General features: G+C 44.4%; 1 protein-coding gene across 4 annotated transcripts in view; it reads right to left on the bottom strand.

Annotated features, from left to right (window-relative positions):
• LOC140360474 (prolyl 4-hydroxylase subunit alpha-2-like) overlaps window positions 1-23,074 on the bottom strand; it is a 55,391-nt gene that overhangs the window by 19,021 nt on the left and 13,296 nt on the right. For 2 of the 4 annotated variants that reach the window (XM_072445678.1, XM_072445676.1), the window contains exons 3-13: window positions 19,703-19,799; window positions 18,717-18,868; window positions 15,263-15,400; window positions 9,799-10,038; window positions 8,856-9,052; window positions 7,524-7,700; window positions 6,867-6,937; window positions 6,229-6,328; window positions 5,471-5,524; window positions 4,710-4,775; window positions 409-477 (exon numbers count right to left, since the gene is read on the bottom strand). In XM_072445678.1, the coding sequence (XP_072301779.1) occupies window positions 409-477; window positions 4,710-4,775; window positions 5,471-5,524; window positions 6,229-6,328; window positions 6,867-6,937; window positions 7,524-7,700; window positions 8,856-9,052; window positions 9,799-10,038; window positions 15,263-15,400; window positions 18,717-18,868; window positions 19,703-19,799 (1,361 nt within the window). Of the gene's footprint in view, window positions 1-408; window positions 478-4,274; window positions 4,305-4,709; window positions 4,776-4,839; window positions 4,900-5,470; window positions 5,525-6,228; window positions 6,329-6,866; window positions 6,938-7,523; window positions 7,701-8,855; window positions 9,053-9,798; window positions 10,039-15,262; window positions 15,401-18,716; window positions 18,869-19,702; window positions 19,800-23,074 lie in introns of those variants that run through there. The other 2 variants (XM_072445679.1, XM_072445677.1) reach the window with 2 other exon arrangements.

The raw sequence follows: 23,074 nt of genomic DNA, 5'->3' as shown, positions 1-23,074 counted from the left end.
CGGGCGCCTGCCACTGTCATACGAGCGCCTGCCACTGTCATACGAGCGCCTGTCACTGTCATACGGGCGCCTGCCACTGTCATACGGGCGCCTGCCACTGTCATACTGGCGCATGCCACTGTCATACGAGCGCCTGCCACTGTCATACGAGCGCCTGCCACTGTCATACGAGCGCCTGTCACTGTCATACTAGCGCCTGCCACTGTCATACTAGCGCCTGCCACTGTTCATGTAAAAAGAGCATTTTAAATCTAGAGAAATAAAGGGTTTGACATTGTAGTATCGTGATTTTCTGCTTGCCTGAACGAAAAAGTCACCGCACGCCACTGGTAAAATGATGATCTACTTCTGTATGAACTATAATACTGTGTAATATTCTCCTTCAGTGCCAAAGCCCTCACGTCTCACCTTTCGAGGTCTGATGGAAGCTCCGATGTCTGGGAAAACCGTCGCACCTCCAGCCACAACGTCACTCATCTGGATTAAGAACAAATAATGAGACTTTATATTGTAATGCTTTAACTAGATTCTTTCTTCTGGCTCAGAGGCAGTTGGGAGTTAATCCATCGGGCCATGTTTGTGCATTTAACGTATGGATTTCATTTCGTTTGATCCATTTATACAGGGAAAACCCAATGAGAAAAGTTATTTTTCATGGATACTCTGTTAAAACACAGCACAAAATAAACAGCAAAACACAAATAAAACATGAAATAAAATTAACCAATACATAAAAACACATTTACATGTACAATATGAGATACGTGCATCAGCACTGAGGGTCGTCCTTGACCAGTTTTTTAAAATAATTAAAAGGCGTAAAATGATTTAATTTAAATGAATTTAAAAAAATGTCCACAGAAGCAAAGTTTTTTCCTGAACCTTAAACGATAAACTGAGTTCAGAGGTTTTAACACTGTTGGTGTAAAATGCATTTATATGTATAATATCACCATAATCTAGAACTGAGAGAAATGTGGCCTGGATGAACTGTTTTCTACAGTGACGGGGAAAACACATTTTATTTCTAAAGAAGAATGACAATCTGTCTTAAGATGATTTGTCTCATGTGTTTGTTAAAGGAGAGTTTATCATCCAGATGCCCAAGTATTGTAATAGAGTACTTGTTCAATCTTATTACCATCAAGCGTAAGAATAGATGTATTTTTTGGGTTTCTAGAGTGTCTTTTGGAGAACAGCATACATATAGTTTTTTATTTGAATTCAGTAATACTTTTAAATTAACAGTTTTGTGGGATGGAGTGAAAAACCTCTTGAATATTGTTGTGCAGCAGAAGGCGACTTAAGTCACAGAATTGCATCATCTGCACAAGGGGATTATGCCCAATTGAGTTTATATTCATTGTAAATAACAGTGGTCCAAGGACAGTCCCTGAGGAACCCATTTATTAAAAAGGTACGAAAGTGAACTTTATGTGGCTGAACAAACGTGATTCACCTTTTTTCACAGTCACAAGATGCAAGAGAAAGGGAAGAAAAACACGACAAATTCACAAATCATGAAGTGACAGTTTAGCTCGTGTACCACTTCAAAGAGATGTCGATGCGATTGTCCAAATCAGGGGAAAATCTGATTTTTGTGTGTAAACAGTTAAATCTGATATGACGTGTATTTGGTTAATCAGTAATCGTGATTATTCAGGTCACAGTAAGTATTAAAAAATATAATTGTGCAAAAAGTAGGGAGCAAGAATTAGCAAATTCTGTTTAGACTATGCCAAAAATAGTAAAAAAACATAGTGTTTTTTTTATTCAGAAAGTTTGGTGAGTTTGAATCAAAGTGAAGGATTTATGGTGCCAACGATCATAATAATCATAAATCTTGACGTTTCTTCTTACAATAATTGTTACAGACACATTTTATAGTGCCAGTGTTCACATCTGTGCAGGCAAAAAGGGAAAACTACAGAGACAAAAAAGACAGCAATGAGAGTTATTTTAAAATTAATTGTACCTCGTCTCAGATTTATCAGATTTCTTTTGCGCACGTAAACGAACACCGCAAAATATGATCTCATAATCTGTTTATCTGATTATTTTTCTTCTCTCTGGCCATGTAAATGATCCCAGAGAGAGAAGATGCATCCAAACTAGAGCACAATGTCTTTGATTTCAAATGACGGTGTCACACCCTATTGCGCTTTAATGTGTTTTTGTCTTTTTGTCTTTGTGTCTTTTGAATGTTTCAGTGAAATTGATGTGGCAAGAGAAACAAATACCGTATTTTCCAGACTATAAATCGCACCCGCTTCCTTTCAGGGTGCGACTTATACTCCAGAGCAACTTATATGTGATAATAGAAGAAGAATCTGCACTTCCTCTTCCTCTGGAGTTTGTGGAGTTGTTTAGAAGTGACACAGAGGAAGAAGAATTCAGTGGATTTAGTGATTTGGGGTCAAACTGATGCTTTGGTAAACGTGTTAGCATGTTCTTTATGCTATAGTTATCTGAATAACTGTTCATATGTTACGTTAACATACCAGACACTTACCACAGTTCTGTCTGTGCCTCATGTAGCTGAAAGTGTTAGCATTAGCATACGTCATGTAGCTGAAGGTGTTAGCGTTAGCATACGTCATGTAGCTGAAGGTGTTAGCGTTAGCATACGTCATGTAGCTGAAGGTATTAGCGTTAGCAAACGTCATGTAGCTGAAGGTGTTAGCGTTAGCAAACGTCATGTAGCTGAAGGTGTTAGCGTTAGCATACGTCATGTAGCTGAAGGTGTTAGCGTTAGCATACGTCATGTAGCTGAAGGTGTTAGCGTTAGCATATGTCATGTAGCTGAATGTGTTAGCGTTAGCATACGTCATGTAGCTGAAGGTGTTATGGTTAGCACACGTCATGTAGCTGAAGGTGTTAGCGTTAGCATACGTCATGTAGCTGAAGGTGTTAGCGTTTGCATACGTCATGTAGCTGAAGGTGTTAGCGTTAGCATACGTCATGTAGCTGAAGGTGTTAGCGTTAGCATACGTACACCTATTCACCATGTTCTTTAATCTGTTATTATTTTAAATTGTATTTCAAGATGAAATGTCTGTTCTTGGTCTTGGATTTTAACAAATACATTTCCCTTAAAAATGCGACTTATATGTGTTTTTTTCCCTCTATTATGCATTTTTTGGCTGGTGCGACTTCTACTCCGGAAAATACGGTATGTGCAACCGCTCCTTTTACTTTCACAATGAAACAAAATAGTAAAAACCTCCATCACATATATTCACAATATTAGTAATGATTCATGTTGTTTTGAAGGGCAAAAGAAGCATTATTATTTTTTTATTTTTTTTTAACTCGTGAATCATTTGTTGCACAGCTCCGACGTTCACAAACCGCGTCCGTCTCTCCTTTAAGAAAAGTCATAAAAATGTGTTTTTGTCGAGCTTCGAGACGTCGCTTTTTCATGCTCGTCTCACAAACGGACACGATATAAAGCGGCAACGACCCATGCAACCCCACAGTTATTTCAGACCACAATATTATGCTAACTTTGCCTCGTGAAATGCTGTTATTTATATGTATATGCAGCACAGTAATAGCAGATCGGAATAGGATGGAAATAGCACGGTAACTGGTTTAAAAAGGAACACAAATTTAGCAGGAACGTGTCCACTTTATTACCAGGAAAGTACGAACCATTTTTACATTACCAGGCCATTTCCATGCTCGTGTTTTGTGGTTAACCTCTAGGCCACGAGGCACGAGATGCACGGGAACATGCGACACAGAGTGACTACGTCTACATCGGCTAAAACAAAACTCTCCACAAAAAGCACTGGAACTGAACGACCAGAAGACGGTTGCTTTCACACCGTAGGGACCCTTTGGCGGCTCCTGGGACCCTTTGGCGGCTCCTGGGACTTTTGTGGGATTCGGCTCGATTCACAGGTTTCAGGCAAAGGTTTTTATGAGGACTTTTGCCCAATGAGTTTTGTACCTAATGTCCATGTTCAACCATACTAATGTGCCACCAACTGAACAAGTACCGTATTTTCCGGACTACAAGACTTATACTTATATTTATACTTCTATACTTATACTCTGGAGCGACTTATATGTGATATTATTTGTTATTTTCACCGCATTTCATTCTCCAGTGCGACTTATATGTTTTTTTCTTCTCTATTATGCATTTTTTGGCCGGTGCGACTTATATTCCGGAAAATACGGTATCTACGGCTGTGTCCACATGCCACGTCCAAACGGGAAGTACAGACATTACAGGGGGAAGAAATGGACAATATCAGTGGTTGTACCTTTTTTGTGCTTTTCTTCTATTGTGGAGCCTAGAATTATAATGGCAAAAGTAAAAAAAAAGACAATTTATGACTGAAAATCATCGCCAAAGACTAACGCTAAGACACCAATTTCCTTTTGTGCAGTTTGACATTTCAGACTGACACGAGACGACGTGAAAATCAGCTGAAACGTCTTTATAGTAAACGAGGCTTGAACCAGGAAGTACTGAAGGCGAGCGTGGAACCCATGAACAGAACTGCCCAAGGATCCTACGGTGTGAAAACGCCTACGAATTGAGTTTATCCCGGTCAGAAACCCCAAATTTGGAGGCGTCGATCAGTCCGAGTCCAAAGTGAACCAGAGCTTGTGCATTGGCCCGTGCGGCTCAAACAGAGGGCGAGGACTCGAGGCGGCTCCTCGCTCCCCCGGGCGTCGACGGCACTCGTACTTACGTAGTTTAACATTGTGGCCACGCGGTTCCCGGTGCCTAACCTTTTGAACGCATCGGGCTCATCTTTCTACGAAGATAAGATTCACAAACACAAGACACTTTGAGAAAGAGGCCGCGCACGTGTTACTTACGTAGTTTAGGAACGTGGCAAGTCTATTTCCATCGGCCTTGAGACTGCTGTCAAAAGGACGCTGCAACAGATATTTACATTCAACTATTTAAACAGAGGAACTGTCCAGATCGAGCCAAATGCAGGTTCTTTTCCAACGCATGTTAAAGGTGCATTATGTAACCTCACGGCTTCTCTGCTCATGCGATGCACATTTCTCCTGACAGAAGAGCACAATCACCACAGAAGCTACATCGTGCACCTTGAACCTTTGAGGGTTTGAAATAGTTTGGGTCAGTTTAGAAACATGAATAATGCGGTGTAAGTTCTCACGTTAAAGTGGTACGACATAGAGACAATTCAAGGCTGCGTTCGAGCTTGAACACGCCACATTTGGACTAAACCAAGGCAAAAGAGACAAGTCTGGAGATGGAATGAATTGTGACAAGAACAGGACTAAAGCAGGTGTACGTCAGGACTAAAATGGACTTAAGTGTGAACATAGCTTTAGTCACAACAGTCACTCTTGTAAAGATTATAGATGATATATTTCATTATAACTGCCAGACTTAAGAAATTAAACATAAAATAGCACAACATATTCAGATTAAGATTAGAATTGAAAAGATTAAACACTGGCGACGCCCTCTTACCCTGGAGAAGTCATAATGTGGCTCATATTGTCCTCCCACGCCGTAGTTGGCGACCTGCACAGATGCATGATGGGAAAGGTCAGATGCCACAAGACAAGGACAAAACTCACGCTGTTCTCTCTTATAGCAACATCACTGCGTGCTTTTGTTTCATGTCCCGGTGATTCATCTGCAGAACCCTCGGGTCAGTCTCTTTGGGAAGAGCCCACGATAATAACACCAGACGCCACATTCACACGGGACAAGGAGCTCGTTTTAATCATTCTATTTCATGTGGATTATGACGACTGACGTGTTTGTGTGCACACGGTTCACACGGTTCACACGGTTGTTTTGACTGAGCTCGTGGTTTTGAGAAGACGCTATCGCTTTACGGTTTTTATGCGTCACGACATTCCTAGAAAAGTAGCACGCCGTTATTTATCTTTGATTGACATTGGAAGTCCAAGTCCTGCCTGCTGAACACGAGAGAACGAGACTCCAAAACAGAGGACACCCTTTCAAAATAAAACACTAGCGCTATTTCTCTTAATGTCTCTTAATGGCAAAACAAGTCACATTGCATTTGCTTACTTCTTTGTATTGTTATTTTGTATTATTATATTTATTACGTGTCATTATGTCTATTTTAGATCAACATCACACGTTTGTCTTCATTTATATCACAAAATACATGGTCATTTGTGTTTATTGCGTCATAAACCACGACGAGTCTCTAACGCGCTGAATCCAAATGAATGAATGAAATGGTCCTGTACCTGTAGTAACTCGGCCGTCTCCACCGTGAGTCCAGTCACGTCCTCGATCCTCTGATTGACCCTCTCGATGAGCGGATCCTCTTCTCCCTCCAGCCACGCGCTAAAGTCAAAGAACACGTTTGTCGACGGCACAGAAACGCCTCGTCTGATCACGAGCGTTCAAGGACGAGCGAGGCAAGCGCGCTTCAGCGAGAAAGCGCCTTGTTATTCGGCACAATGAAAACGTGATTTGAGGTCATGTTAAAGAGATTTTTTAAAGAAAAGACGAGTTTTGGGATATGCATCGTGTGGCTCTTTTGGTATTACCCTATAATCTGTAATAAGACGGTATAAAAAGACAAATAAATGATTAAAAAGGCACAAAACGTTCAAGCAAAAGGCTTAAAGTCAGTCGGAGCTAAAACGGAACCTCGACCGGGACATTTACGGGAGCGTTTCAGCCCGTTTCAGATGGATTACGTTACGTTAAGTTGATTCTAAAGAAAAATGTCAGAAGAATGTAATGTAAACAAATATCGGTCATACGAGATGCATCATCTTTTGCCAATAACTGGACAGTAAAATGCTAAAGAGCAAGATTATGTGCTTTAATACTCATTAACATGGGCCGAGGTGGTGGTGTGGTTTTGGGCTCTTACCTCTTGGACACTCGGTACTGCGCCGTGGTCAGGACGCCGGTTTTGGGATCTCGCACCGTTGCCCGTTCGAGCTGTGAAAATGCAACATTCAAATGAAGTCACACATCTGTCACCTAGCAACCGTATTGTAACCCTAACCCTAACCCATTTATTTTGTGAAATGATTGTTTGAAAAAATGTGTCGGTTGCATTTTGAATTGTCTGCGACGTCGCTCGTTGATGACATCACAGAGGGATTCCGCTTCCTGTTATTCTCTCCTTTTTTGTGTGTTTTGTCAATTTCTCTGCTTGACCGACGTAAACCCACGATAAAAAACTTAATTCCACAAAAAACGAGTCATAATTAGAACCCGTCACGTGCTCTTTAACACAGCGGAACATTCTTGGCAACGCAAAAAAAAACACCGTAAAGTTTAACACAACTCAACTTTTAATCATTTTGACTGGGCTCGTTAACATTGCCAAGCTTATTTTATCCACTACATTCATCCAACAATATATTAAAACAACGACAAGAGTCATTTGACCCTTCGTGAACAGAACAGGCCATCAGAACGCCACGCCCTCTCACCTGCTTCAATACGTCAGTGCGTTGTTGGCCGTTGTGCGCTTCCCAGTTAAAATCCTGATTGTATTTAACTAATAATCATTACTCACCCGGGGTTTGGCCAGCTCCTTGATCTTGCTCATCTCCCGCTCGGACAGGAAGTCGATGTAGCGTACGATGCGCGGGCTGTCCCACTCGTCCTCCTCCATGAGCGGGCGCAGGAGCAGCCGGGGGTTCCTCCGCCCGTCCCGGTACCGGCAGAAGAGGTGGCTGCGGCGGGCTTCGTTCTGGCGCGGCACAAGAGGACGTCGTCAATGGAAGAAGGGGAAAAAAGGGCAGGAAAACGCGAATATGACGTCTCAAAAGGATTCGAGAAATGACTACGAGACTCAGGGAGCAAATGGAAAACACGTGTTACAGTTCTGAGTCAGCCGCGGAGTTAATGGCGCGGTTATTTGTACATTTTAGGGCTGTAAAATGTACAAATAAGTGGTTTAAATCGGTCAATGGTGTTTTAGCCAACATTTGTATTAAAGTATTTTATTTAGATTAAAAGCGTTTATAAGAGACAACGGCAAAAAGGAGAAGATATGAAGTGAATTAGCAGAACATTTTGGAGTGACTCTTATAAATCTGTCATGTACAAATGCCCTGTTTACAAATACTATTATTTGTAAACAATTACTAGTATTTGTTTTTGCATGTTTTAGTCTTTTAAGTGCAGTTTGGGTCACATGGAGAAACTTGATTGTTTTTACAGCTTTTGCCTCTTTTAGTCTGTCGACTACAGCCCTGGTACATTTACTCTATTTCCTCATTTGTAACTGTTTATGTACTTTAAAAACACTGTGGACATGTTCAAAAACAACATATTTCGATTTTGTATTATTGAATTTTATATTTGTATTGTTCCCAGTGGTGTTAGAGTTGTGCAGGTTTTTGTTCTCAAGTTATAACATAATATATAACGATATGATATTGCAATTGTTGTATAGTAGAGTATAGAGTATATAGTATATAGTTATATATATAAAATGCTTAAGCCACAAACAAGACTTCTTGCCGCCACATTTTAGCACATTCTTGATATACTGTTCAAATATTATCTGAATAACATTATGGAGCTCATGTTAAAAAAATATATTATAATATATTCATCTGCCCCTTCCTTCCACTAGAGGGCAGCATTGTGGCACTATACGTTGATGTAGTGTTTGGAAACATCACAATATGGCGCCTGATTTATTAGATGATCCTCTTCTTAATTTATGCTTTTGAACATTATTATTGATATTTGAAGGTAAACTGGCAATAATTACAAGCCTCAGCATGAATCAACCTTTCTCTGGTTCAACATGGAAAAAAAGGTTTCTGACATGAAAACTGTTTAAACTGTGATTTCTTTACATTTTCAGCCCAGCCACGTGACAAAGCACCCTCACCATCTGCAGCCCCTCCCCCCTGCAGAGGGCCTCGTACGCCTCCCTCTCCGGGAGGTGGTCCCTGGGGCGGGTGTAGGTCCCCAGCTGGATGGGCTCCTCTGTGGCTGGTTCAAAGGCCTGATTCTGCTCCTTCATCTGCTTTGACAGCAGCACCTCGAAGTAACGAAGGTTCCCTCCTGCCCTCTGGTGGTTGGGGTCTGTAGACACAAGGAGTGATCTATTCCAGCAATAACACAACATTATTTGGATGAAAATATGATACAGACGTAATAAAAAGTGCGCGATATCATTCGAATAGTCAGCGATGAAACCAAATATTGATCCAACTCTGATCACGATTAGACATTTGCTCCAGCCATAACAGAGAACACTGTAGTTAATGTGACATATCGTGTGATATATGCGCTGCAAACACGTTACACAGACATAGAGAGCGTCTGCACTGTATTTTGACACATTTGCACATGTCCAGACGGTCAGAAAAAGCACTATAAATAACATAAACGCTGCTCTCTGGACTCTGAGGTCGCCCCGAGTGTGAGCGGCCCCTCTGTGGTCAGCACGGCAGCAGCAGCACCGGACGGGCCTGTGGTGGGACTACGCCCTGCTGCCATGGCAACACCCAGGAAATGTATAAACGACAACAAAGCTCTGCCATTACGAAGATCATTAGCTAAAAGATGCAGCGGGTCAGAGTGGTTTGCCTGTCATTACACGAGATCGCGCAGGGTTCAAACTGACGAGCAGTTGAATCTCAAAAGAGTAAGTGGTCTTCAGCTTATGCACTTTCATTCAACCAGAACGGAATAAATGCGAGATGGGACACCAGATCCCCCGTGGGACCTGATCCAGACGGTGGGGAGTCGGTCGAGGCCGAACGGGAAACGATCAGCTCGGCTTCGGGTTCGAAAAAGCCCTCATTTCGCACGCTTTCCGCTCTTACCGATGGCCACCAGCCGCCGCGTCAGCTCGAGGGCCCGGGGCAGGTCCCCCATCTGGTACACGGAGTAGCTGAGGTAGTCCAGGATGTCCGACTTCACCACTTCGGCCTCGTCGCCAGCGTCCAGCTGCCTCAGGGCCTGCTGCATCCACAGGACCGCGTGGTAGTAGTCGCCGTCGTTGTACGCCGTCTTGCCCATGCCGAAGCAGTCGTCCACGGTGAGCCGGGCGTTCGAGTGCGTGCCTGCGCGGAAATACAGCCCACAGTCAGCGTCGTGGGGGCGAAGTACAAGTACAAGTACAAGTACAAGCTCAAGTACAAGTACAAGCTCAAGTACAAGTACAAGTACAAGCACAAGCACAAGCACAAGCACAAGCACAAGCACAAGTACAAGTACAAGTACAAGCTCAAGTACAAGTACAAGCTCAAGTACACGTACATGCTCCAAGTACAAGTACAAGCTCAAATACACGTACATGCTCAAGTACAAGCTCAAGTACAAGTACAAGCTCAAGTACAAGTACAAGTACAAGCTCAAGTACAAGTACAAGTACAAGTACAAGTACAAGCTCAAGTACAAGTACAAGTACAAGCACAAGCACAAGCACAAGTACAAGTACAAGCTCAAGTACAAGTACATGCTCAAGTACAAGTACATGCTCAAGTACAAGTACAAGCTCAAGTACAAGTACAAGCTCAAGTACACGTACATGCTCCAAGTACAAGTACAAGCTCAAATACACGTACATGCTCAAGTACAAGCTCAATTACAAGTACAAGCTCAAGTACAAGTACAAGTACAAGCTCAAGTACAAGTACAAGCTCAAGTACACGTACATGCTCCAAGTACAAGTACAAGCTCAAATACACGTACATGCTCAAGTACAAGCTCAAGTACACGTACAAGCTCAAATAAAAGTACATGCTCAAGTACAAGCTCAAGTACAAGTACAAGCTCAAGTACACGTACAAGCTCAAGTACACGTACAAGCTCAAGTACACGTACAAGCTCAAGTACAAGTACAAGCTCAAGTACACGTACAAGCTCAAGTACAAGCTCAAGTACGCGTACAAGCTCAAGTACACGCACAAGCTCAAGTACACGTACAAGCTCAAGTACACGTACAAGCTCAAGTTCAAGTACATGCTCAAGTACAAGTACAAGTACAAGCTCAAGTACAAGTACAAGCTCAAGTACACGTGCCAATTAATAAAGAAGGAGTTGTGATTCGACATAAGTATAGACAAAATAAATATGGACATTTATTCACTTTAAAGTTCTTTTTGTTTGACCGACTATGGACCAAATGTGACTTTTTGTTATTTTAATTTTAGTTGATGTCCATTTGTATTTGTATTTCATAATCTGCTCTCTGGTTGTGTTTCTGTTTGTTTTATTCATCTTTAAAGTTATTTTTGGTCCAAACGACTTTTTCTAACCGAAGCAGAAGTTTCTTTTTCGAGGCTCTGAGGACTGAGGAGTTCAACACGTTCACACTTTATGCGAGGCCATTTCTCTCGTGATTTTGGGCTAAAAACAAAACTACATTTAAATAAAAGCACAGTATTTCTTTTGTGTATTAATGTCTGTCTAGTGTAAAATGTATTATATATGTATATGATCCGTGTAGAACTAAATAAACACTTACTGCTGAAATCTGCAGGCAGTTTAGTGCTCAATATTGTTGCAGTTTTTTAATTAAATATACTTTTTGAATAATTTCAGTTATATTTAAACTAAACTGTGCATATCTGTAGTTTTTTTTTGACAGTCAGACAAAATCAAGATCAAATAAAGACTTAACGAGGAAGAACCTTGGCGTTACTGTGATATTATTATTATATTATATTATATTATATTATATTATATTATACTCTCCTTGAACCGACACCTTAACGTGGTGGAGGGGTTTGAGTGCCCGAATGATCCCGGGAGCTATGTTGTCGGGGGCTTCATGCCCCTGGTAGGGTCTCCCAAGGCAAACAGGTCCTAGGTGACGGGTCAGACAAAGATCGGTTCAGAAGCCTCTTATGACGACGACACGAACAAGGCCGTTTACGTCGCCCGGATCGGCGTCACCGGGGCCCCATCCTGGAGCCAGGCCTGGGATGGGTGCTCCATGGCGAGCGCCTGGTGGCCGGGTCTTACCCCACGGGGCCCGGCCGGGCACAGCCCGAAAGAGCGACGTGGGGCCGCCCTCCCGTGGGCCCACCACCCGCAGGAGGATCCATAAGGGGCCGGTGCAGAGAGATCTGGGCGGCAGTCGACGGCAGGGGCCTCGGCGACCAGATCTCCAGACACAGAGACTAACTCTGGGGACATGGAATGTCACCTCGCTGGGGGGGAAAGAGCCTGAGCTTGTGCGGGAGGTTGAGCGATACCGACTAGATATAGTCGGCCTCACCTCCACGCACAGTTTGGGCTCTGGAACCATCTCCTCGAGAGGGGCTGGACGCTCCACTTCTCTGGTGTTGCCCGCGGGGAGAGGCGGCGGGCTGGTGTGGGCTTGCTGATAGCCCCTCAGCTCAGCCGCCACGTGTTGGAGTTTACCCCGGTGAACGAGAGGGTCGCGTCCCTCCGCCTTCGGGTGGGGGACAGGTCTCTCACTGTTGTGGCGGCCTACGGGCCGAACAGCAGTGCAGAGTACCCGGCCTTCTTGGAGTCCTTGGGAGGGGTACTGGACAGTGCACCGACCGGGGACTCCGTTGTTCTACTGGGGGACTTCAACGCCCACGTGGGCAATGACAGTGACACCTGGAGAGGGGTGATCGGGAAGAACGGCTTCCCCGATCTGAACCCGAGCGGTGTTCAGTTATTGGACTTCTGTGCTAGCCACGGATTGTCCATAACGAACACCATGTTCAAGCACAAGGGTGTCCATCAGTGCACATGGCACCAGGACACCCTAGGCCGGAGGTCAATGATCGACTTTGTTGTCGTGTCATCAGACCTCCGGCCGCGTGTCTTGGACACTCGGGTGAAGAGAGGGGCAGAGTTGTCAACCGATCACCACCTGGTGGTGAGTTGGATCCGCTGGCGGAGGAGGAAGCCGGACAGACTTGGCAGACCCAAGCGCATTGTGAGGGTCTGTTGGGAACGTCTAGTGGAGCCCTCTGTCAGTAGGGTATTCAACTCGCACCTCCGGGAGAGCTTCTCCCATGTCCCGGGGGAGGTTGGGGACATTGAGTCCGAGTGGACCATGTTCTCCGCCTCCATTGTTGATGCGGCTGCTCGGAGCTGTGGTCGCAAGGTCTCCGGTGCCTGTCGTGGCGGCAACCCCCGAACCCGGTGGTGGACACCGGAAGTAAGGGATGCCGTCAGACTGAAGAAGGAGGCCTATCAGGCCACTCTGGCTTGTAGGTCTCCGGAGGTCATCGACGGGTATCGGCAGGCCAAGCGAGCCGCGGCTCGTGCTGTCGCAGAGGCAAAAACCCGGGCCTGGGAGGAGTTCGGGGAGGCCATGGAGGAGGACTATCGGTCGGCACCAAAGAAATTCTGGCAAACCGTCCGGCGCCTCAGGAGGGGGAAGCAGTGTCTCACCAACACCGTTTACGGTGCGGGTGGAGGCCTGCTGACCTCAACTGGGGATGTTGTCGGACGGTGGAAGGAATACTTTGAGGATCTCCTTAATCCCTCAGTCACGTCTTCCGAAGAGGAAGTGGAGACCGGGGACTCGTGGCTGGCTCATCCATCACCCAAGCTGAAGTCACTGAGGTTGTTCGCAAACTCCTCGGTGGCAGGGCTCCGGGGGTGGATGAGATCCGCCCTGAGTACCTAAAGTATCTGGATGTTGTAGGACTGTCTTGGTTGACACGTCTCTGCAACATCGCGTGGCGTTCGGGGACCGTGCCTCTGGACTGGCAGACCGGGGTGGTGGTCCTTCTGTTCAAGAAGGGGGACCGGAGGGTGTGTTCCAACTACAGAGGGATCACACTCCTCAGCCTCCCGGGTAAGGTCTATTCCAAGGTACTGGAGAGGAGAATCCGACCGATAGTCGAACCTCGGATTCAGGAGGAGCAGAGTGGTTTTCGTCCCGGTCGTGGAACACTGGACCAGCTCTATACCCTCCATCGGGTGCTCGAGGGTTCATGGGAGTTTGCCCAACCAGTCCATATGTGTTTTGTGGATCTGGAGAAGGCATTCGACCGTGTCCCTCGGGGTGTCCTTTGGGGGGTGCTCCGGGAGTACGGGGTCCGGGGCCCTTTGCTCAGGGCTGTCCGGTCCCTGTATGACCGGAGCAGGAGCTGTGTTCGCATTGCCGGCAGTAAGTCAGACCTGTTCCCAGTGCATGTTGGACTCCGCCAGGGCTGCCCTTTGTCACCGGTTCTGTTCATAATTTTTATGGACAGAATTTCTAGGCGCAGTCAGGGGTCGGAGGGTGTCCGGTTTGGGGACCACAGGATCTCATCTCTGCTGTTTGCAGACGATGTTGTCCTGATGGCTCCATCAAACCCGGACCTGCAACATGCACTGGGACGGTTTGCAGCCGAGTGTGAAGCGGCTGGGATGAGAATCAGCACCTCCAAATCCAAGGCCATGGTTCTCGACCGGAAAAAGGTGGCTTGCCCTCTCCAGGTGGGTGGGGTGTCCTTGCCCCAAGTGGAGGAGTTCAAGTATCTCGGGGTCTTGTTCACGAGTGAGGGAAGGATGGAGCGTGAGATCGACAGGCGGATCGGTGCAGCGGCTGCAGTGATGCAGTCGCTGCATCGGACTGTTCTGGTGAAGAGGGAGCTGAGCCGAAAGGCAAAGCTCTCTATTTACCGGTCGGTCTACGTTCCTACCCTCACCTATGGTCATGAGCTTTGGGTAGTGACCGAAAGAACAAGATCGCGGATACAAGCGGTCGAAATGAGTTTCCTCCGCCGTGTGGCTGGGCGCTCCCTTAGAGATAAGGTGAGGAGCTCGGCCACACGGGGGGAGCTCGGAGTAGAGCCGCTGCTCCTCCACGTCGAGAGGAGCCAGCTGAGGTGGCTCGGGCATCTGTTTCGGATGCCTCCTGGGCGCCTCCCTCGGGAGGTGTTTCAGGCATGTCCCACCGGGAAGAGGCCCCGGGGAAGACCCAGGACACGCTGGAGAGACTATGTCTCTCGGCTGGCCTGGGAACGCCTCGGGATCCCCCCGGAGGAGTTAGAGGAAGTGTCTGGGGAGAAGGAAGTCTGGGAGTCCCTGCTCAGACTGCTGCCCCCGCGACCCGGCCCCGGATAAAGCGGCAGAAGATGGATGGATATATTATATTATATCCAGTTGGATGCCAATACTGCAATACTTTACCAGCGTACAGTGCAGGTTTACTTCATGAGTCGTTGTACTGTTGGTCATTCCTGGCGTCTCAACCGAACAGAAACTACTTTCACCCACGATTTTGGTTCAAAACGATGGAAAACGTTGGCTTTTCTCTCTCTCTTACAATCTTACTATTGTAAAAGTTTTGACAGAGCAGGATTTATCGTCTGTGGACGTCGTTACCGGGCAGTTTCCCCTGAGCGAAGGCCTCCGAGTCCAGCTGGTACGTGTCCTGGAGACGCATCAGAGCTCTGGCCGCTCCCGTCTCGTCCTCCTCGTCCGGAAAGTACCTCCTGTGCGCCGTCATGTTGGAGATGAACCCTGGGGGCGGAGAACAGAGCGTTTGAAAGTCTGTTTGGTCCAGATATCATGGCGATCAGCGCTCATGATGGTCAAATGTTGAGCCTTGACACCAGCGTAACTGAAGCAGAGGCAGTTTCTCCAGGACCGGACAGCGTCACTCTTCTTATTTAAATAGTCATTTCCACACTTTGACTTGAGCTGCTACTGCCCTGTTTATCCCGGAGCAGAATCAATATGATCACATAGAGAATCTAGTAAACGACGCCGTCTGCAGGTCGACCGTATTTTCCGGAGTATAAGTCGAAAAAGTCAAAGCCAAAAAAAAAGTTAAAGCCAAAAAATGTTTAACCTGTTACCACCCACCTGTCCGCCGGCGAACATTTTCTATATCTCAAATATTCTCTTACATCATCACTTTTATTTCCGTGGTCAATACCAGCAAGCCATACATCATTTTAAAGCTTATTTTCTCAACAAAACGAATATGTCATTGATTTACATTGAATAATATGCCCCAAGAAGCAATTGCCAATAGTTTGTGAGAAAGTCTCAACTTTTACAAACGCATGTCCTACCTGTTTGCTGTTTATGACGGACGAAACGGCTTTAATTCTGTACATCCATGTGCTCAGTCTGTCCGTAAGGAACCATTGAAAAACAATATCCACTTGTATTTTTCCTGAAGTTATCCGATTTCAAGATATTGTCAAGTAAACAAACTTTTCTTCGTTTCTCGCCGGACGAGAATGCGCTTGTTCGGCGCATTTCTCCGTCCATAACAAATGACTTGTTTGACCTATAAAATAATGTTGGGTATCCTTCTTTTCTTCAGACTGTTTCCTACAGAATGAGACCATCCACGAATTTTTCTGTCCACGGGTTTGTTTGCTACAGCCTCCGCAAAAAAAAATGCGCCGCTTGCGACGCACATGGATTAGTCTGTTTACATCTAAACAGCGCCGCGTGCGAATGACGTAGCTCAGATTGATTGACAGATTATTCTAGCCAATGAAAATAGCTTTAAAAAGAGGGGCGGGACAATGGGGCTGATTGACACAGAATGTTCTGTATTATCGTGCGTAAGGCTCCGGGAAGGCTGTAAAGAGCCAGATTTCTCGGCAGGATTTTGCGCATAACGTTTTCTGATTTTATTAGCCTTTTGGACGTGCATATTGTTAGATATATGTATTATTATACCAATACAAAAATAAAATAAAAATAATATATATATATATATATATATTTTAACCTCTATATGGGAAATTCATGGGTAAACTCATATTTACACATTTTCACATATTTTTTTTTTAGCAGTTATAATTGCTATTAGTGGCCTACAAAACATCAAAATGTATGTTTTATGATCATAGAGGTGCTAAAATTGTAATAAAACAGTTTGGCACAGTTGGCACATATTTGGATCACTTGTTCTGAATATACTTTTTGATACAAAAAGGTCAACAGCACCAAAATGCCTGTTCCTAGAGATCTGAAACTTTACACAGTTGTTGTCAACAAGATAAACATCATGTACAGTGAACAGCATAAGCACACAATGAAGTATGTCATGCTCAGGACCATTACAAATTAACAATATTCAGGCGAGACTAAAAAAGGATGTTTTGTTTATGTTTGGGCCTCTGTAGTGCAAGTTCTGAAGCCCTAACAGTGTCCATGTGCACATCTGCAGAAACTAGAAGGCCTAAGCTTTCTAATGATGCATCACACTTGCATGTGGAACATAAGATCCTCTTTTAATAAGCAATGCCATTTGGGTATGTCCAACCATTGTGCACAGGGCGAAAATAGGTGGATGGTGAGAAAAACATATATAAGTCGCATTTTTGGGGGAAATGTATTTGATCAAATCCAAGAACTGACATTTCATCTGTAAATGCAGTTTAAAAATAACAGATGAGAGAACATGGTGAATAGGTGTACGTATGCTAACGCTAACACCTTCAGCTACATGACGTATGCTAACGCTAACACCTTCAGCTACATGACGTGTGCTAACGCTAACACCTTCAGCTACATGACGTATGCTAACGCTAACACCTTCAGCTACATGACGTGTGCTAACGCTAACACCTTCAGCTACATGATGTATGCTAACGCTAACACCTTCAGCTAAATGATGTATGCTAACGCTAACACGTTCAGCTACATGACGTATGCTAACGCTAACACCTTCAGCGACATGACGTATGCTAACGCTAACACCTTCAGCTACATGACGTATGCTAACGCTAACGCCTTCAGCTACATGATGTATGCTAACGCTAACACCTTCAGCGACATGACGTATGCTAACGCTAACACCTTCAGCGACATGACGTATGCTAACGCTAACACCTTCAGCGACATGACGTATGCTAACGCTAACACCTTCAGCTACATGACGTGTGCTAACGCTAACACCTTCAGCTACATGACGTATGCTAACGCTAACACCTTCAGCTACATGACGTGTGCTAACGCTAACACCTTCAGCGACATGACGTATGCTAACGCTAACACCTTCAGCGACATGACGTATGCTAACGCTAACACCTTCAGCTACATGACGTATGCTAACTCTAACACCTTCAGCTACATGACGGATGCTAACGCTAACACCTTCAGCTACATGAGGCACAGACAGAACTGTGGTAAGTGTCTGGTATGTTAACATAACATATGAACAGTTATTCAGATAACTATAGCATAAAGAACATGCTAACACGTTTATAGCATAAAGACTGTCACCCTTGTATTCCGCTCACTTCCTTTAGCTTCACGTCTAAGCTCTGCGCTGGAAAGTGTTTGGAAAGGAAACGGCCTTCAAACCCATCGGCTGCCAAACGTTTTCACGACCTGCAGCTGCTCCGTGTTTCACATTGTCCAAGTGCGGATTTGATTTGGGACATCGTGTGTGTGTTTGTCGCTCCAGTGAATCTGCAAACGTGGCAGTCGAGTTGGACGGGATACTATTGAGCGATGAAGTAAATAAAAGGGCCGTAAATCGAAATGCAAAATGTAAACTTCTTAGCATGTTCTTTATGCTATAGTTATCTGAATAACTGTTCATATGTTACGTTAACATACCAGACACTTACCACAGTTCTGTCTGTGCCTCATGTAGCTGAAGGTGTTAGCATTAGCATACGTCATGTAGCTGAAGGTGTTAGCGTTAGCGTACGTCATGTAGCTGAAGCTGTTAGCGTTAGCATACGTCATGTAGCTGAAGGTGTTAGCGTTAGCATACTAGTCTTGGATTTGCGGGACAGGTGGAGGGATTGTGTTTTCTGTGTTTGCTGAAGGGAAATGATGACAGATGAAATAAAAACCGTACCGTCGGACGGGTTCTGCAGCACCAGGCTCTCCAGCTCTGACCACTCCGTGTTCAGCCTCTTCACCAGTTTGTAGGCGTTCACAGGATGAGCCAAAAACCCCTCAGGGTCCGAGGTGGAGATCTTGGTCAAAGAGTCCAGCTTGTTGGCCCAGCTACGTACACAGAGAACAAACGGGTTTAGTGTAGAAATGTGATTCAAGCCACTGTGAGCGGCATTTAAAGTCCACTTTCCAAGAGCATGTACCGTATTTTCCGGAATATAAGTCGCACCTTTTTTCATAGTTTTGGCCGGGGTGCAACTACTTATATTTATACTCATATACTTATACTCCGGAGCGACTTATATGTGATATTATTTGTTATTTTCACACTTGCAACCGCATTTCATACTCCAGTGCGACTTATATATGTTTTTTTTCTTCTCTATTATGCATTTTTTGGCTGGTGCGACTTATAGTCCGGAATATACGGTAATAGAGAAACGATCATAAACAATGTAAATCAAACCATTTGTTCGTGTGTCATTGACAAGTGTCTTTGTTTACGACTGAGTGGAAGATACAGGGAGCGCGTTAAACCGGAACAATATCATCTCCAGGGAGACGAAGCGGCCGCAGTAACGAATCAGGTCTGCGGTAGGCGTGAGGCGAGGCCGCTCACACAAAGGACGCATTTTCACCTCGAAATACATGTAATTGGATCCATTTCGAGGGTGAAATGCTCCAGAGCGAGGCTTTAACACGCTTTGTGTTAGTGTTATAATAAGATGAGATGAGAAAACCTTTATTCAGAAGTCAGAAAAAGATACTCTCTTAAAAGACTGGCGTTTCTACACAATTCCGCGTCTTCGCTTGCACAATAAAAGGCAACTGTGAAAGCCGGGCAGCGACTCCGTGACCTTTTCACCTCCAAACCATTAAACCGCGGCGACGCTCAGATTCCCGGTGGTCTCCGAGTCACCCAAAACTCTAGAGCGAGACCTCTACCTTTTGACCGCGGCGAGTTTGGCCTCCTCGGCTTTGATGTACTCGGCCAGCGACTGCACCAGCTCCTTCTCCGTGAACACCAGATCCGTCATTTGACCTGCGCAGAAGAGACGGGGAAAGTGAGACGGGGAAACCGCTTTTCTTTTAACGATCACAACAACCTCTGATAAGACGCCCGGTTTCCACAGCCGACGTGTGCGATTATGACCGGGCAACGTGGCAAACAAAGTGATTTAAACTTAGAAATATGCTTCAATCTTAGAGCTAAAGAAAGATAAAGAGTGCAGACTTGGAACACAGAACATTGTCGTTTATTTTGCCAAAGAAAGACGGCTCCAAACGTCATGCTTTGACTTTTTACCGTGTTTAGAACATTTAAACAAACTTCCCCAGCTGAGGCTGCCCCAAATAAATTGTCTGTTTGCTGTAACCCGACCCACCATTTTTCAAATGGGTAGGAAAGTAAATTCTTTTTTTTTTTAAACTTTGAAGGCAAAAATAAAGATCTAAAATAAATGGTATGTTTGGTGTAACCCTACCAACATTTTTCAAGTGGGTAGGTAGGAAAGTAAATTCTTTTTTTTTTTTTTTACTTTAAAGCATTAAAAAAAAATCCAAATTTGCATATATACTTCAACAATAATTTGCCTATGAAATTAGGTTAATATCATCATTCAATAAAAGAGATGCTACCGTAAATGTACAAAACAAAAAAATTAATAAGTCCACCCAATAAACTATTTTTGTACAGGACAAATGATTTTATTTTTTGGCCATTTTCAAGTTGTAGCATCGTCGACGTCCTCTTTTCGCTCGCTTTGTGCGGTCTGACACTGACACACTGAACACACATGTTGCCGTCGACATTTTTTCTATTCTGCCAGTGACACGCAGTGACCACCAGGGGTCAGGCTTCAACAGACAATGAGTTGAACGTTCTCCGCTCGTGTTAAGTTTCATTTTCATTTCTTTTTCGGCTTCGTAATATTTTTAGCGAGTTCCAGTGACACAAAATTATTCAACACAGCGCTTTTTTGAAAAAACGGTCGGTGACTCTGCGAAATATAAGAAAAATAAAAGAATTTGGAATAATTTTGACAAAATAATGATATTTTGTTTTCAGTCGGCTATAATTTGGACGGCTCGGTCGGGTTACGGCAAACAGACATATTATTTTGCTCTGCCTGATCGTTGACCATTTGAGAAAGTGAAAAACAGCAGTTAGAAAAGCAATATGATTAAAGAATTACCAAGTCATAAAAATGACCAAGACATCATAATAATAGATCATAAACACTACCATATTTTCGGCACTATAAGGCGCACTTAAAAGACTTTAATGTTCTCAAAAAAAGGACAGTGCGCCTTATTTAAGGATAAAATCTGGTTGTTCTTACTGACCTCGAAGAGATTGTGTGTGGTACACATTTTGTTTGGCTTAATGCGCCTTATAGTGTGGAAAATACGGTACATTATTTGATTCCGTGCTCCGAACACAACTTTAAGATAAGATAAGATAAGATAATCCTTTATTGTCCCACATGGGGAAATTTCATTGGTGCAACGCAGGTAGATACAGAGGTAGATACAGAAGAACAGATCACTTATAGGAAGTCTGAAAAACACTTTCAGTAGAAGATCTCCTATAAATAAATAAAAACTCCCATAGACAAATAAATACATAAATACCATTGCATGTGATCCCGACAGTAATTGCACATGAATATGTGTCACGACAGCACATAGATTGCACATGAATTTCACAGTAATTGCACATGAATTGCACATGAATTCCAACAGCAATTGCACATACGACAGAATTGCACATCAGTATTAGGTTAGGTCAGTATTGCGACGGGATAACGTGACGATCTCCGGGTAAGACGACAGTTCTCCGCAGTTTCATGAGTTCCTCCTTTGTGGAAACGCGGTACGGCGCCGGCCGGGGGGCGGGGCCGGAGCCGGGGGGCGGGGCCGGAGCCGGGGGGCGGGGCCGGAGCCGGGGGGCGGGGCCGGGCCGGAGCCGGGGGACTCAGAGCCAAGACACGACGAAAACACTCAATCCAGCCGAATAAAGTCAAAACAAGTTAATTTAAAGCGATTCCAGTGCGTGTCCCGATCGTTCGTGAAGTTCCTCTTTCATATAAACGTGTATATAAACGTGTACCGACGACACGCCGTACTTTAGCGCGGCCGGAGGGCGCGGGGGGGGGCTGGTGGGCTCGCTCGGAGCTAGCTCACCTCACAACAACACAACGAACGCAACGAAAAACGCTCAAATCCAGCCGAAAAAAGTCAAAAACAGTTGAATTAAAAAACTATTCCAGCGCGTGTCCCTATCGTACAGTAAAATAGAAAAAACATATTAACTATATTTACAAAATATAGGAGATAAAGCACAATAAGTGTGAGAAAGAAGAGAGAGCGTTTACACCGGGCTGCCAGCTGTACCAGCGCCTTATGACGTAATGGTTTACAGTGCTGTAAATGTAAGGTAAGTTCAAGTGTTTTAATTACTAGAACTGCATTTTTATGGCCGTGCAATGCTACAAATTTAAACCCAATAAAACGAGGCGTTGCACGTTAAAAATAGAGCGAAATCCTGCGGGACCTTAATCGTGTGGCATTACACATCCGCAAACGCTTTTAGCCGAGGAAACAAGGGTCAAAGCCAACGACACGACGGAGACGCTTGAGCGGCAGGTAGTGTTGACTTCACGTGTGAGTTTCTGCAGCGAGTCAGGTGTGAAAACAAAGAACATTAAATATGACGTTGATATGGTGAAGCTTTTGTTTCTTATTTCACAAAGATTCAATTGAAAACAAAATCTAAAAACGTTTCATTTAGATTTGTCTTAGGCCTGTCAGAACTTTTTAAGATTAATGATATTTCGAGTTGCGCAACCAGTTCTGCCATGACTGTAGACAAGTCTTGCCAACACAGCTTTTTTGAATTTATGCAGCGATTTTTCAGGACGTGTCCGTTGTCTTCTATTTCAAGCGTCTTTGTGATGCAGAACAGACCCTGGCTCAACACGCTGCTCCGAAAGTCTGGAAAAATGTGCGATTTTTCGACCGTTTTCAGCCAAAAACAAGCAGTAAACTCCGTGAACATAACGAGGCGATTTAGAGAGAAGAATTTCAGGAAGTCGACTCGTGGCTTGAAATCGGATTTTGCAGCTTTTTTCTTTTTTTAAACAGCATTTTTTTCAAAAGAGAAACTTGATACTGCAGCTTGGACCAGGATAAAAGACTGGATAGAGTTTGTTTTTTGTAACAGTATTACACTCTCTCACATTTATATTTTAAAGGTCCCATAACATGCAAAATCGACTTTTCAGAGCTTTTAACCTTCTTACATTGCTATTTGTG

This window comes from Eucyclogobius newberryi, unplaced genomic scaffold (assembly GCF_026437365.1).
Source record: "Eucyclogobius newberryi isolate DKJ021-1_F unplaced genomic scaffold, fEucNew1.0.hap1 SCAF_15, whole genome shotgun sequence".
In the NCBI taxonomy this organism is placed as follows: domain Eukaryota; kingdom Metazoa; phylum Chordata; class Actinopteri; order Gobiiformes; family Gobiidae; genus Eucyclogobius; species Eucyclogobius newberryi.
Note: the sequence above shows the minus strand (reverse complement) of the source record. Positions and strands in the feature narration are given on the sequence as shown.